A 12735-nucleotide genomic window follows, 5' to 3' on the forward strand; every position below is an offset into this window, starting at 1 on the left:
AATTCGTTTTCTTTTTCAAGTATCGACTATCAAGGAAATTTGATAGCTGGAGTGCAGGCCTGTGACCTTAAGATGCGCGTTGTCTTCTTTTAATGAGTCGAGTGTTATGTTTTGTTCTGCTGCTCACGCCATAAACTGACTTCATTTCCCTCGTGTGTTTCCCCGCATCTCAGAGCTGCCCTACGGCTGGGAAAAGATCGATGACCCCATCTACGGCAGCTACTACGTCGAGTAAGTCGCAACGACGGAAGCAACCATTCCATTGTTTGCATCCTTATGAATTATGAATGACTTTTTGCTCTCGCTTGTCTTAAACGCCTCGACACTCGTTTGTCAAAAGCCTCTCAGGAGAATTCTAATCGGCGCGGATTATCGAAATGTGAAAAGTTTATTTAATGCTGCAGTATTTATAGCGTGGATTTATTTTTTTAAATGCCCTTTGGCTGTAGTCACAAATTGCCTTAAGTATTTACCGGTTTTGCAGGAAATATACAGTAGCCTGCAGGTGCATAGTAATACATTTAAATATTCCATAAAATGTCATTTATTTCAGTAGTTAACCTATATAAGGGAAGCTTTCAAACTCGAAATCCACCAAAAACAGTTGCATTAAGATTATTATTAAAATAGCCTATGACGTCTCGAGCCCATCCACTCGAAAATGCATTTTAGTGTATCCCACCCAAGTTATTTACCATTTGGGCAGTCTGTCCACATGGAAACGACATTTTGGAGTCTGAAAACTGTAACTTTTATTAGCGGTATGCAGAGTGGATTATCCAGTCAGCATCTTTGTTTGGATGCATGCATTTCTTGATGTACTTCAAAGTTTACAGGATTAGTTTTAAGTGTGAAGCAGGCTCTGTTTCCGTGTGGACATGGCCAAGGATCTAACATTCATTGTTAAAACAAGGTGTCATCTAGATTGAAGACTGATTGGTGTGTATTTGAAATTGAAATCACACCTTTACGTGATGATTGAAGTTGACTGGTTAGAGTCAAGACAATTTTCTTCTGTACTGTCGCTCTAGTATTCTGACCCTAATAGTCAATGTTCTTTGCAGCCACATCAATCGCAGGACTCAGTTTGAGAATCCAGTCCTGGAAGCAAAGAGACGCCTTGAGCAGCAGAGGCAGATGCAGAGTCAGGGCCTCTCCGCTCTCCCGCTGCCCACCATATATAGAGGTACACTGCATGCTGATATTACGCCATGTGGAAGTGTTACACAAACATTACGCTTGAGGTCCTGATTCACTAAAGGTTTGACAAACTTGATTGCACACACGAACAGAAGTGAAAGCCAATCTGCTAACCGGGCGCACCAAGGAGCTCGTGTGCTAAACATGCAAATTAACCAAGCACTTCATTTTGCACGTTTCTATCCAAGCGTGAAACATACCGGAAGACGCAAAAGCAAGTAGATTTGTTTGGCCCGCCTAATGAGATGTATCACATCTGAGAAACTGGAATCGACTGCACTTATCGTGGTGCAATAAGATGGTAGTTAGATTATTCAGGAACAGGCCAGTCCCAGTTTCAAAAATAATTTGATTAAATGAATACAGTTTTACTTTGTTTTAATATTAATTACTCAATGTTTTTAATTTTATTCACTTATTTTGAGGGATGTAGACTCCAAGCTCCTTCTTGTCTAGAGCCCAGGGGGACAAGAAAAGCACACCTGGCAACCATAACAACAAGCCTCATGTCACCACCCTCAGGGGACACATCCACCAGAGACATGAAAAGGAGGGCTCCACACCTATAATTTAGAACTAGTGAAGCAGTTTTGATTAAATGTTAGATTTCTTCCACAACCAGGAAAAGATAAGTTGCCTCCGTTTAAATTGCGCGGATAACTTGAGCCTACAAAGTGGAAATGCAGACTGCACCGTGCCGGCGCACATCAATTTTTCATTTTGTGTCAACTGTCCATAATGTAAGGGGCAGCCCTGGTGAAGAAATATCAGACAATGTCACCATGTACAGGGTAGAGTTGAGAGAACAGCAGGCGGGTGGGTGGGCAGGCGGTTGAGAAGGCTGAGAACATGATCACCCTGAAGGCCTCCAGTGAGCTGAGCCAAGCACCAAGATAAGGGTGTGCTGGACCATTCCAAAATAAGCTCAGAATGACTCACTCATATTCGGGGGAAAGTTGCACAAAAGCTGGCATAACATGCAGTAAAGTCATCAGAGTGTTAGAGAACTAATTTTTACCACACACCACCATGATACGCCACTCTCGAAAAAGCGCTTTGAGATCTTTTATGTACAACTCAACTGCACAAGAAACCCCTTAAACCCCTGGGCTTCTGTTTGTCGTTCCTGCAGAAAAGCCACTGTTCACGAGGGACCCGACCCAATTGAAAGGCACATTTCTGTCTACGGGCCTCCAGAAGAGCAACATGGGATTTGGCTTCACAATAATTGGAGGTGATGAGCCCGACGAGTTTCTGCAAGTGAAGAGCGTCATTCCGGATGGGCCGGCTGCTCAGGATGGAAAGATGGACACAGGTACTTCAAAATTCTCTCCAAGTCCTTGTAATGTGAAAATGAATGTCTTCTAAATTTCACAAAAATTCAGCCAAATTTAAACGATTAAAGGAAAAACCACCAAGTATAAAATGTTGCTTGAAAACGAGAAACTGAATCGGCGCTATGCGTGCTCATGACAACGAGGCGCTCTAGAGCTGTCACGCCAGCCCAAAGACCTAGTTCACACACTGACTGTCAAGTCCGGCAATCTCAGTGTTTTTGCTCGTTTCGCTCATCAAACTCTTCACGCACACTCGTGGCCGACAATGAGGCACTCCGAAGCGGTCGGGCTAAATGGAAATTTTATTTTCAGGTTAGCAGGTATAATTAGCTAGCACATACAGCAACGAATCTCAGAATTCACTTTAAAGGGTCTATAAGTCTTCACCCAGGTATAGTTATGTCTGCAGAGCAGCATTTTCATTTAAACACTCGGTCGCAATGGGTCTTATGCCGTGTTTTGTTGTGCAAATACATATTTATCTTCATTTTCAGTAATGTGTGCCACTTAGGAGGCCCGGTGGGTCCCAGCAGGAGAAGCATCACAATCAGGTTGAGCCGCGCAGTGTCATTATGCCAGTTTCACCCTCCAAAATAGAATTGGCTACTTGCGTAATGCTCTGTAATGATTTGATTCTAATACCAATGTTAAAAGCACCCACAGTTATACTGTATGGACATGAGTCCTCTGTTTATGACATTTTAAGGTTACAAATGTTACAATTTGTGACTGTTACACGGTCAAGCTAATTGCACTTTATTGTGCTTCTTCATCAATCATTTCAACTCAATTTTCATGGGAGTTGTGCCTGTAGTAACAACATTCCACAAACTAATAATCTGTCGGCCCCTTGTAGCTAAATCTGTTTTATCTTTTACCACTTTATTCCAAGTAATGAACCCCCGCCCCTCCCCTTCCCTTCTTCTGCATCTGTTGCCAGCAGCGTGTTAACTTTGATTATTTTTGCTCTTGCGGGTCAAGTTGAGTTCATAAAGTGAAATGATGTAAAAAGCTGATGTGATGGAAGTTACTACGGCGATGCTGGGTCATGGACATCACGAAGGTAACGGAGGGGATAGGAATTTTTAAAAGGACAAAACCCTTCTGCACTCACTTTCACTTGTAGCTGTACATTTACAATCATAGTTTCTATTGTCATATTTTCTCATTTTTTGTCTCTGTGACTTGGACTTATTGTGTCTGCCTATCTTTGCATGTCATCTGATTTTTTAGCCTAAGTGTGTTTTTTTTTTTCTTCATCCTGTCTCTTCTTGACTTTAATTCCTTCTCCCTGCATCCCTTTTTTCTGGTTTGTCAGCCCCCCCACACAGACACACACACACACTCTCTTTTCTTTCGCCGCAACTTGCTGCTATCCCCTCTGTGACATTGCCTGAGCTGCTCACAGGCACACACACACACACACACACACGCATACACACATTTGTGCTCCCTGGCTGAGATTAGCTGGCCTATTTGAGCTGAGCGACATTGCTCTTAGGGATTGTGCGTGATGATGCATGTGACATGTATGTTTGTGTTTGTGTATGACTGTGTGTGTGTGTGTGCGGTGAGGGCCTCCAGTGGTGTGCAGAAGATTTAAGGCAACTGCATTCGTCATGGGAGTGCGACTTTAAAGCAAAAATCCATAAATGTCCGCATATAAAACTGCAGAGTCCATCCAGCGTTGCCTTCTTGAAGTATTTCATTCCCGACAATCATTTTTGACCCCCCCCCCCCCCCCCCCACACACACACACACACACACACACAAGTTCAATCAGGTCAGAGACAAGGGAGAGCGGTGTGTTCTTTATTTAATGTATAAATCCGTTAGTGTTTCCACTCTTGCTAATATAGTAAACTAATAATGTTCAATACCACTCATTTCCTTTCTGATTTAACACTACTGCAAATTCAGTTGAAGCTTCTTCTTCAAAATACATCTAATCTTTTACTGGTATATCAAAAAAGTAAAAAATGTCAAGACATAGTGTCATAAAGAATGTATTTTCATATTTATTATTAAAGAAAAAAGTTTCCTCCTGCACTTTTCCATTCTATAATAATAATAAGCAGTAGAGTGTGGTTTGGTTTCACTAATGACACTAGTTTTTGAATAATTTTTTGTTAAACAAACAGAACAGCAACTTTGATATTTGCTATTTCCTCAAAAACAACAACAAAAAATCCAAGAACTGCATTTAATGGCACGTTTCTTTATTTATGTAAGTGGCTTTTTTTACATGTTCATCATTCACTTCATGAACTGTGTGTGTGTATAAAAAAATAATAATATATAAATAATATAAAATGTGAGAATTTTGATATCTCATCATGATAAATGTAGCTAATTAAGCTTAATGCGGCTCTTGCATTGGATATTTTGTGACTACGGCTCAGCATTCAATATGGAGTGAATGTTAAAAGACATACACTCAATGCATGAGTGCGTTTAAAAAAAAAAAAAAATTCAAGGTGAATTTAATGAGCTCTGCCAATCCCGGGCATCTTTTTGTTTGATAGCGTGATTTGAAAAGACTTCAATAAGTGATAATAAGAGAGAAATGAAGACTTGATCATAATGTTATTCAGGCATCACTGATGGAGCATCCTCCCTGCGCGCACAGTTAGCGCCACATAAAGTCAGATGAGGCTTTTCATAGTTCCACTCGAAGGGACGTGCAACCTTCTGCTGCATTGTGCACGAGACGTGACTCAAACAGTTGCTCCACGTGTCTGTCGCCGGGTCAATTGTGACATTTCCACAGAGGCTCTCTCTGCAGATGCTGCACTGTTTGTACTGGATATTCACAAAGATTCATCGACCTCACCTCCATGTCTCTCCGGTGCCTTTGTGTGTGCCATCCACAGACATAACCGAAATACTAATATTGTGTTTTCATGAGACACTTAAGCGGGACATCATGTTGCTCCACCATGTCGCGGCAGACTTTTATGAGAGCGTTCCCCAATCGTAATGGGTACCAGATCGCACAGAAAGTCATATTTTTCCTCATCTCATTTTTTGGGAGAGCATGCTGGATGTTTTCTGTTTTGAAAATTGACAAAATGGATCTTTTCATCCGGTCCATCAGCACCTCTTTCCCACACTTCAATAATATGAACACAACATTGTATGAAAACAAGAAATTTATCTTCTCAACCTTTTTGAACTATTTAAGTTGTGTTACTATAACGCCGATACAATATGTTTAGAAATATCAATCCTGTATTGTTTGTCATATTCACACTTTTTAGCTCCATGGTGCAGAACAATAGTCTTACAGACATAAGCAAGAGTGATTCAGTGGAAGAAAGTCTTATTAGTCTTTTTTTTTTTCAAAGAAACCCAATAAGGTGTGCATTTGAGTTTTGTTTTGTTTGTCTACATGTGTTGCGGCATCATTCTTGTTTAAATATACATTGCTTAAAGTGTTGATGATATTTGCACCTCTTGGGGTTTTTGCATTCTGTGTTCGCGTTAAGGTAGAAGGCATTCAAAGTGATGTGGTTCTTGTAAATACATAATGTGCAATCTCTTTGTGGGATTGGCAATAAACAGCTTGAAGCTTTCTTTCAAGAATTGATCACTATCTGCTCAACTGCTGCTTTGTGTGAAGGGAATTGTTTTTTCGGTCACTTCCGTTTTTTGCAAAGCTGAATCTAAATTCCATACAAGTGACGGTGTTCCTCCATGTTTCCTCCAGGTGACGTCATTGTTTACGTGAATGACATCTGCGTGCTAGGCACTACGCACGCCGACGTGGTCAAGCTCTTCCAGTCGGTGCCCATCGGTCAAAGCGTCACCCTGGTGCTCTGCAGGGGCTACCCTCTGCCCTTTGACCCCGAGGACCCCAACGCGGCGGCCAGCAGTTCCATGACACCTATCGGGATGGAGCACCGTCCACTGGTGGTGAACGGTCGCAGCAGCTACGATCCTTACCTGGAGTATCTGTCCCTGAGCTCCCAGCTGCCCGCTCAGGCCCTGGCGCAGGCTGGAGCTTCCCATCCCGGGGACACACACCTAGATGGCTCTTCGCTGCCGCCTACCACACCCGGCTCGTCGTCTGCGCTCACGCCGCATGATGACAACGTGTCTATGGCCTCCTCGGGTACGCCGGGTGTCGTCGGAGCGACGGCGCAAGCGGCCGAGCTGCTGACGGTTACCATGGTGAAAGGAGCCGAGGGTTTTGGATTCACCATTGCAGACAGTCCTACTGGCCAGCGAGTCAAACAGGTCAAGTCTTTGAGATGAAATATATTTTCTATGGGGTATTGCTCATGTATCACATCTCAGTTATGCAGGAGACAATCCAACAACACACACATCATCTGGAGCAGTTCATAATCAATATTTATCTAATTCCATGACAGTACCGTAAAGATAAATGTCAAGCAAATACATCATAGTCAGCACAGATAATTATGAAATCAATTAACATGCGCAAATCGTTACAGATGTGTTTGGCCAGTCAAAGTTGGCTGGACCCAGTTTTACTCTGACTAACCCAGATAACAGAAAAAGCAAACATGGCACTAAACTTCATTTTCGCATTGGTGCGCCCAAATGTTCCCCTCCATTGCATTCGAGTCTGCAGTTTCATCAGTTCACTTATTTTTAAAACAAAATGACTGCCTGTATTTTTCTGTGATATTAACTGGTAAATGTTTGACTAAAAATCAGTTTCTCAATCTGAATCACAATTCCACAAGACTGCTAACTTAAAAGTATATTGGTGTTTGAAATGCTTGTCCACAGTGTTGGTTAGGGCTTTTGAACAGATTTAGCCTTTCTGTACTGTACATGCTTTTCTACAAAAAAAAAAAAAAATGACAAAAAGCTATGCTTCTCGCAGGTGCTGGATCCGGGCTCGCAGGCGGCGTCAGGCCTGATCGAGGGCGATCTGATCCTGGAGGTGAATCAGCAGCCAGTGGCGGCAGCCGGGCACGGACGTGTGGTAGAGATGCTCAAAGAGTGTCCCGTCGGAGCTGAAGCGACGTTGCTCATTCAGAGAGCGGCAGGTGAGACGGCATTCTTGCTAACATGCAGTAAGACGAGATTGTCCGTCGCATGAGAAGAGAAGGCGGAGTAGTTGTAAACATCAATCCCTTGCTGACTGAATTTATATGACATATAAAAAATAAAAAAAACTGAAGTTGTGGTAGTTTTAAATCGAGGTACCAACTACCTCAGCTAAAGTCAGTTCAGAAGTGCTGCTGAAGTGAAAGTCCAGAAAGAAAAAGGTCATCCCAGTACTTGAGGGTCCAGGGTAACAACATTTTTTTGGTTTTCCCCCGATGGACACATAAGTGACCTCTGACTGTAGACTCTTCCACCTGCAGGCTTGTGCGGTATTAAAAGGTCAAAGACGATGCAACTATGAGGCTACAAGAAGCCTTAAAATAAATGTAATACATGTTGTAACTTGGACAGAAAAGGATCAATTGTATAAAAAGGTTACAAAACATCATTTACACGTCAATCTTTGCTTGGTCGAGATTTTCAACTTATTAGGCACTGGCTGAGGTTCCAAAGAAATAGTGTGCTTATTTATTTTCAGCAATTATGTAATGTAACTCCACTTCATTGCCCATAGGTACATATATTCCCTTTAATGACAGAGTTGCAGAGTCTCTATTGCTATACCAGACTTCAGAGTGTAATTTTAAGTCTCTATGCTAAGGCTAATTGTTTTAAAAGAAAGACAAAGTAATTTTTATTATCCTTGCCCAAATTATTTTTTAATTACACAATGGAAAACCCATTTTGAAAATCAATATTTGCAAAACGATGCACTTGAGTGCATTCAGCAAACGCTTGACTACAAGTGTACCAAAGTAGATATAAAAGAGATTATCAATGTTACCTCAATGTTGGCTTTGTTTTGTGAGTAGAAGCGGACTTTTTGTTACTGTTTGGAAGAATTGTTTACTATCTTACTATCTAGCTCCTTATTGTGGTGTGAGTTTAGTTAAAGAAAAAACCTCATCCCAACAACAGCTTGTATATTAAAAAACTCGGTCGAGTCACTCGTATCTAAAAGCACCACTGCATCTCAAATTTCGAGTGAATGTGGTTGCATTTATGGTCATCATCTAGCAAGCTCATTTGGATGTCAAATTTTTGCTCGGAACATAAAGTTGAGATGCCGCATAGCTTGAAAAAAAATATTTTTCTCTTCTGATTCAGCATTTCTACAATGTGACTTCTGTTATTGGAAATAGTGACAAAAGAAGTTAACGATTCATGTGTCAAATGTCAACTTCTGAGCCATACAATTTAAAATGGATTTGCGTCTTTGTGCCTGATGATTCCTGCAGATGACATACAGTTCTCACCTGCACCTACTTGACACCTAAAGCAGGTTTTGCTCTTACAAAAGATTTCAGACTATGGTGTCGTTCCTTGACACCTGTCACTTGAAATATAATGGCTGCTGCTGCTCCTTTGATTACTTGCATATGTTGGGCATTTTAGCTTGCCTGTAAAGCCAAAGACTGTGCGGGAATGAGTTCCTGAAATAGTTGAGGAGACTTTGATGGTAGGCTGTGAATGTCTTCCGAATAAGTGGCCACCTGTGAGCACACTGACACTTGTAGAAAGCCTTTTTAGCATTTATTCCAGATCCAAGTCCAAGTACTAGTAGGCTCTATGTCCTCACTAGCAAGAACATCCAGTGCACTAGTAGAAGGGCTACTAGTACCACTTCTAACCCACTAGTACATCTACCTTAAAGGGACAGTGTGTAGATTTGTATTTTTTTTTTATTGATTATTCATTTAAAAAAACTTACTATTAAAATAATTAATTCTCTCCGTCACACGTGTCTATTGACTGACTCTTGGCACATGTTAAATTGCCACAGTTGTCAAACACTAATATTAAGTCCCCAAGCAAGCAAAAGGGGAGAAATAAACAGACATTTTTGGATATTTTTTTTTGCAATGGGGCAAAGATGCAGTGAGGATTCAACACAAGAGCCTGTGCCCTAGAAAAAATGATGAGATCAGTGTTACTTGCCTACAACTTGACTACAACTTTTGAGCTGCGGCTCGGCCCCCTTGAGGACACTGCCAGGACAATCGAGGACACCTCCGACATCCATTTTTTTTCATTGATTTTCATATTATGTATTACTTGTGTACTCTCTGCATCCATTATAACCTGGTGATCCTGAAAGGGGGATCCTTCCATCTGTGGTCCCTTCTCAAGGTTTCTCATTTTCCCCTGGTAGGGGTTTTTTGAGTTTTTCCTTGCCCTTTTGGGAGCTTATGATCAGGGGATGCTTTGAGAATAATTGTCAATTTTGGCTATGTGAAGCCCTTTGAGACTGTTTGTGATTTAGGGCTATACAAATAAACTTGACTTGACTTGACAACTGCTCTAAACTGTTAGACTCACTGTGTAAAGGTAAAAACAATCGGAAGACATTGGCCATTTGGCCGATTATTTTGGCCGATATTTAAAGGGCCATAATCGGCTGATTTACTCGGCCTGACTATTAAAGCGGACAGGCCTTATTTTGGTGTCTTGTCTCCTGTCTTATCAGTAGTCATGGCCCCAAGTTATGTCAAGTTTTGTTTTAGTGTTTGTTATTTTGAATGTGTGTGTGTGTTTAAATTGTGTGTATGTGCTTGTGAGAGGTAATTCTGAATAATGTCCCCCAACAGCCTCTCATACAATCAATTGTGTGGTCTTTTGCCACGCCTTAGTTCATGTTCTCCAGCCCATTTTTAACATTTTAAAACTGCTGGGTTTTTTTGCCTGAGACAAAGTGGCAGTTAATTTGCATTGTATTTGAGATGAGAGTGCAACAATAACGACGTTTGTGTTTGTATTTAATTAGCGGGGAAAGCGCTATCTCTTTCTTGCTCTCTCTCTCTTGTGCAAATTTAATGAACTGAAGTGTAAAAAGAATCAGAAAAACACAAATGACAAACGCATACAGTGTTTAGCTGACAGGCAAGCGAGCCTGGAGCTTGCCTGGCATAATTATTGAGCAGCATGTTGGACTGATGTCAGCAAACTGTTGCCAAATGTAACTCAAGTGAGCGTATTGATGTTGTGCGGTGAGCGATAGCATTGGAGTGTGTACCACTGAGTCAAATGTGTGAGTGTCAGATGGTTAACCATCGGAGCATGGTTGTGAACAAGCACCACTCGCCAACTGCCACCTTGTGGTGAGACGTTGCTACTGCAGATGACTCAAATGAACCAAGCACCAACAAACTCCAAACTCAGTTCACCCACTATGCAGACTTTTTTTTATTATTTGACTCATAAAAAGTCTGGAAGTAACAATTAAGCATTTTAACAGAACCCTAGAGTAAATCCAAGGCCTACATTCTCATCAGCGGTTATCTTTCGCAATTGTGAAGATCAGTCTTCTAGCTTGCTATGCATAAGCCCGTAACAGCTGGCATGACCTCTTTAAAGTGCCTCATTATCAGCCTTGAGTGTACGCACATCAAAGAAAGAATAGAAGAGTTAGAAAAAAAAGTTTGGTGTGACAGCCCTTGTGTGGGGATCAGTGAAGATCTTCAGTTGTGTGATTGTGTAACTGATTATGCTCCAGAGTAGGATTGTTTGGCCTTTGACCAAGGTCCGTTTTCCATTGAGTGACATTCTAGCTCAGAGATGTATTTGAATCCCCACAAACAACAAGCGCAAGCCCCCAAGGAGGACGTTTCGTTCCTCGAGCCTAACCAATGTTTTCCCGCTATCAAACAAGGGAGGAGAACAAGCCTATAGGGACTATTGGCCTGTCACACCAGGAAGTGTTGTGACTCAGCTGTGCATGTGTTTTTCTGCTCCAAAAAGGAGGACAAGGTCTTTTAAAGCACGGGTGTCAAACTCATTTTCATGGCTTGCCTCGTGATAGTTATAGTCGGCCCCCTGGGGGGTTATAACGGTGAAACCACAGAAGTGTGTAATAGCAAAAATCATGACTCTTGATGTATCTTGTTCACGGTTTGTGTACACTAAGGGAACTCAATGCAAAACAAACTCGTGTTTTGTGTAAACAGGAACAGCATTCATGACATTTGAATCTGAAGATACAACATCAATTGTTTGGCTTTCTTTGTAGGAAATAAAGATGGACACCAAGGTTCATGAAATGAAAGAAATTATGACAAGTAAGAATAAAAAGCATTTTTTTTGTACGTGAAATAAAAGTAAAAGTGACAATTCAAATATATGAATCCAATATAAAAGCCAACAGAGTCAATCAAACCAAAATGTCTTTGTATTAAATAAATCAGGCGTAGAGGGAAATAAAGTTGATTTTTGCTGATTAAACTTTATTAAATTATCCCTTCTGTTGAGATTTACTTATTCTGGCATTTTTGAGAATCTTGTGATTAAATAAACTGCCACTTGTGTCAAGTTAATAAATGCATCAAACGAAGCTTTTTCCCACAAAATGTGTAAACTGCTAAAAATTAGCAAACCTAATTTTTGCTTAATTATAATTAAGCCAATTAGGAAATCAATAAGGCAAACTCAAAAACTAAAATCAATGAACAAATCCTAAACTCTAAGCTAAAAGCAAATAAATGCAACAATACAGTTGAAGCATGTAAACACTAAAAAGGGCGTTTGCTATTTTGGCAAGGAATTGAAATGCCGACTTTTCTTCACTTTCAACAGATTTTTCACCAAATCCACTCATTTAACAAAAGTTGTACACTACAAATTTTCTGCCAACACAGTTGATTTCGGAACTGCTGTCGTGTTTATTGTACTTCGTTTGATGACCGTAGGTGATGTCTGAGGTTTCCATTGTGCAAATGAAAGTCAGGCATCCATTTGCAACCATCTTGCCAGTCGATTTAACCGAGGCACATGTGCCTTTGAGGGAAACCAAAATCACAATGTGGCTCATGACAAAAATGAGTTTGGCATCCCCATTGTAGAATATTTCAGGTGAGAGCACCGGTCATTAGTGGAACACCGACAAGGTGTCAGCCCTGCACTGCATGCGTTTGTCAGGACCGCTTTGGCTTTCCTATCGCGGGCGCTCTTCCAGACTTCCGCTGAGATCCGTCCCCTGACATTCCGGCTTGAAGCCGAGCCAACCGCAAGTGAGAGACAGACACTCCCGGGTGCCAAACGAGGGCGAGGATCTCTTCGGGCGGAAACCAAACCGCACGGGCCAAAGCAGTCGGGGAAGCGAGCACCGTCCAGAAGTCAG

General features: G+C 41.4%; 1 protein-coding gene across 1 annotated transcript in view; it reads left to right on the forward strand.

Moving 5' to 3' along the window:
- The window catches only part of magi2b (membrane associated guanylate kinase, WW and PDZ domain containing 2b), a 79822-nt gene that overhangs the window by 52651 nt on the left and 14436 nt on the right, over positions 1-12735 (forward strand). The window contains exons 7-11 of the mRNA XM_049724361.2: positions 174-231; positions 1065-1186; positions 2333-2515; positions 6247-6776; positions 7396-7561. Of these exons, the coding sequence (XP_049580318.1) occupies positions 174-231; positions 1065-1186; positions 2333-2515; positions 6247-6776; positions 7396-7561 (1059 nt within the window). The remainder of the gene's footprint in view (positions 1-173; positions 232-1064; positions 1187-2332; positions 2516-6246; positions 6777-7395; positions 7562-12735) is intronic.

The sequence above is a fragment of the Syngnathus scovelli genome, chromosome 6, assembly GCF_024217435.2.
Source record: "Syngnathus scovelli strain Florida chromosome 6, RoL_Ssco_1.2, whole genome shotgun sequence".
Classification (NCBI taxonomy): domain Eukaryota; kingdom Metazoa; phylum Chordata; class Actinopteri; order Syngnathiformes; family Syngnathidae; genus Syngnathus; species Syngnathus scovelli.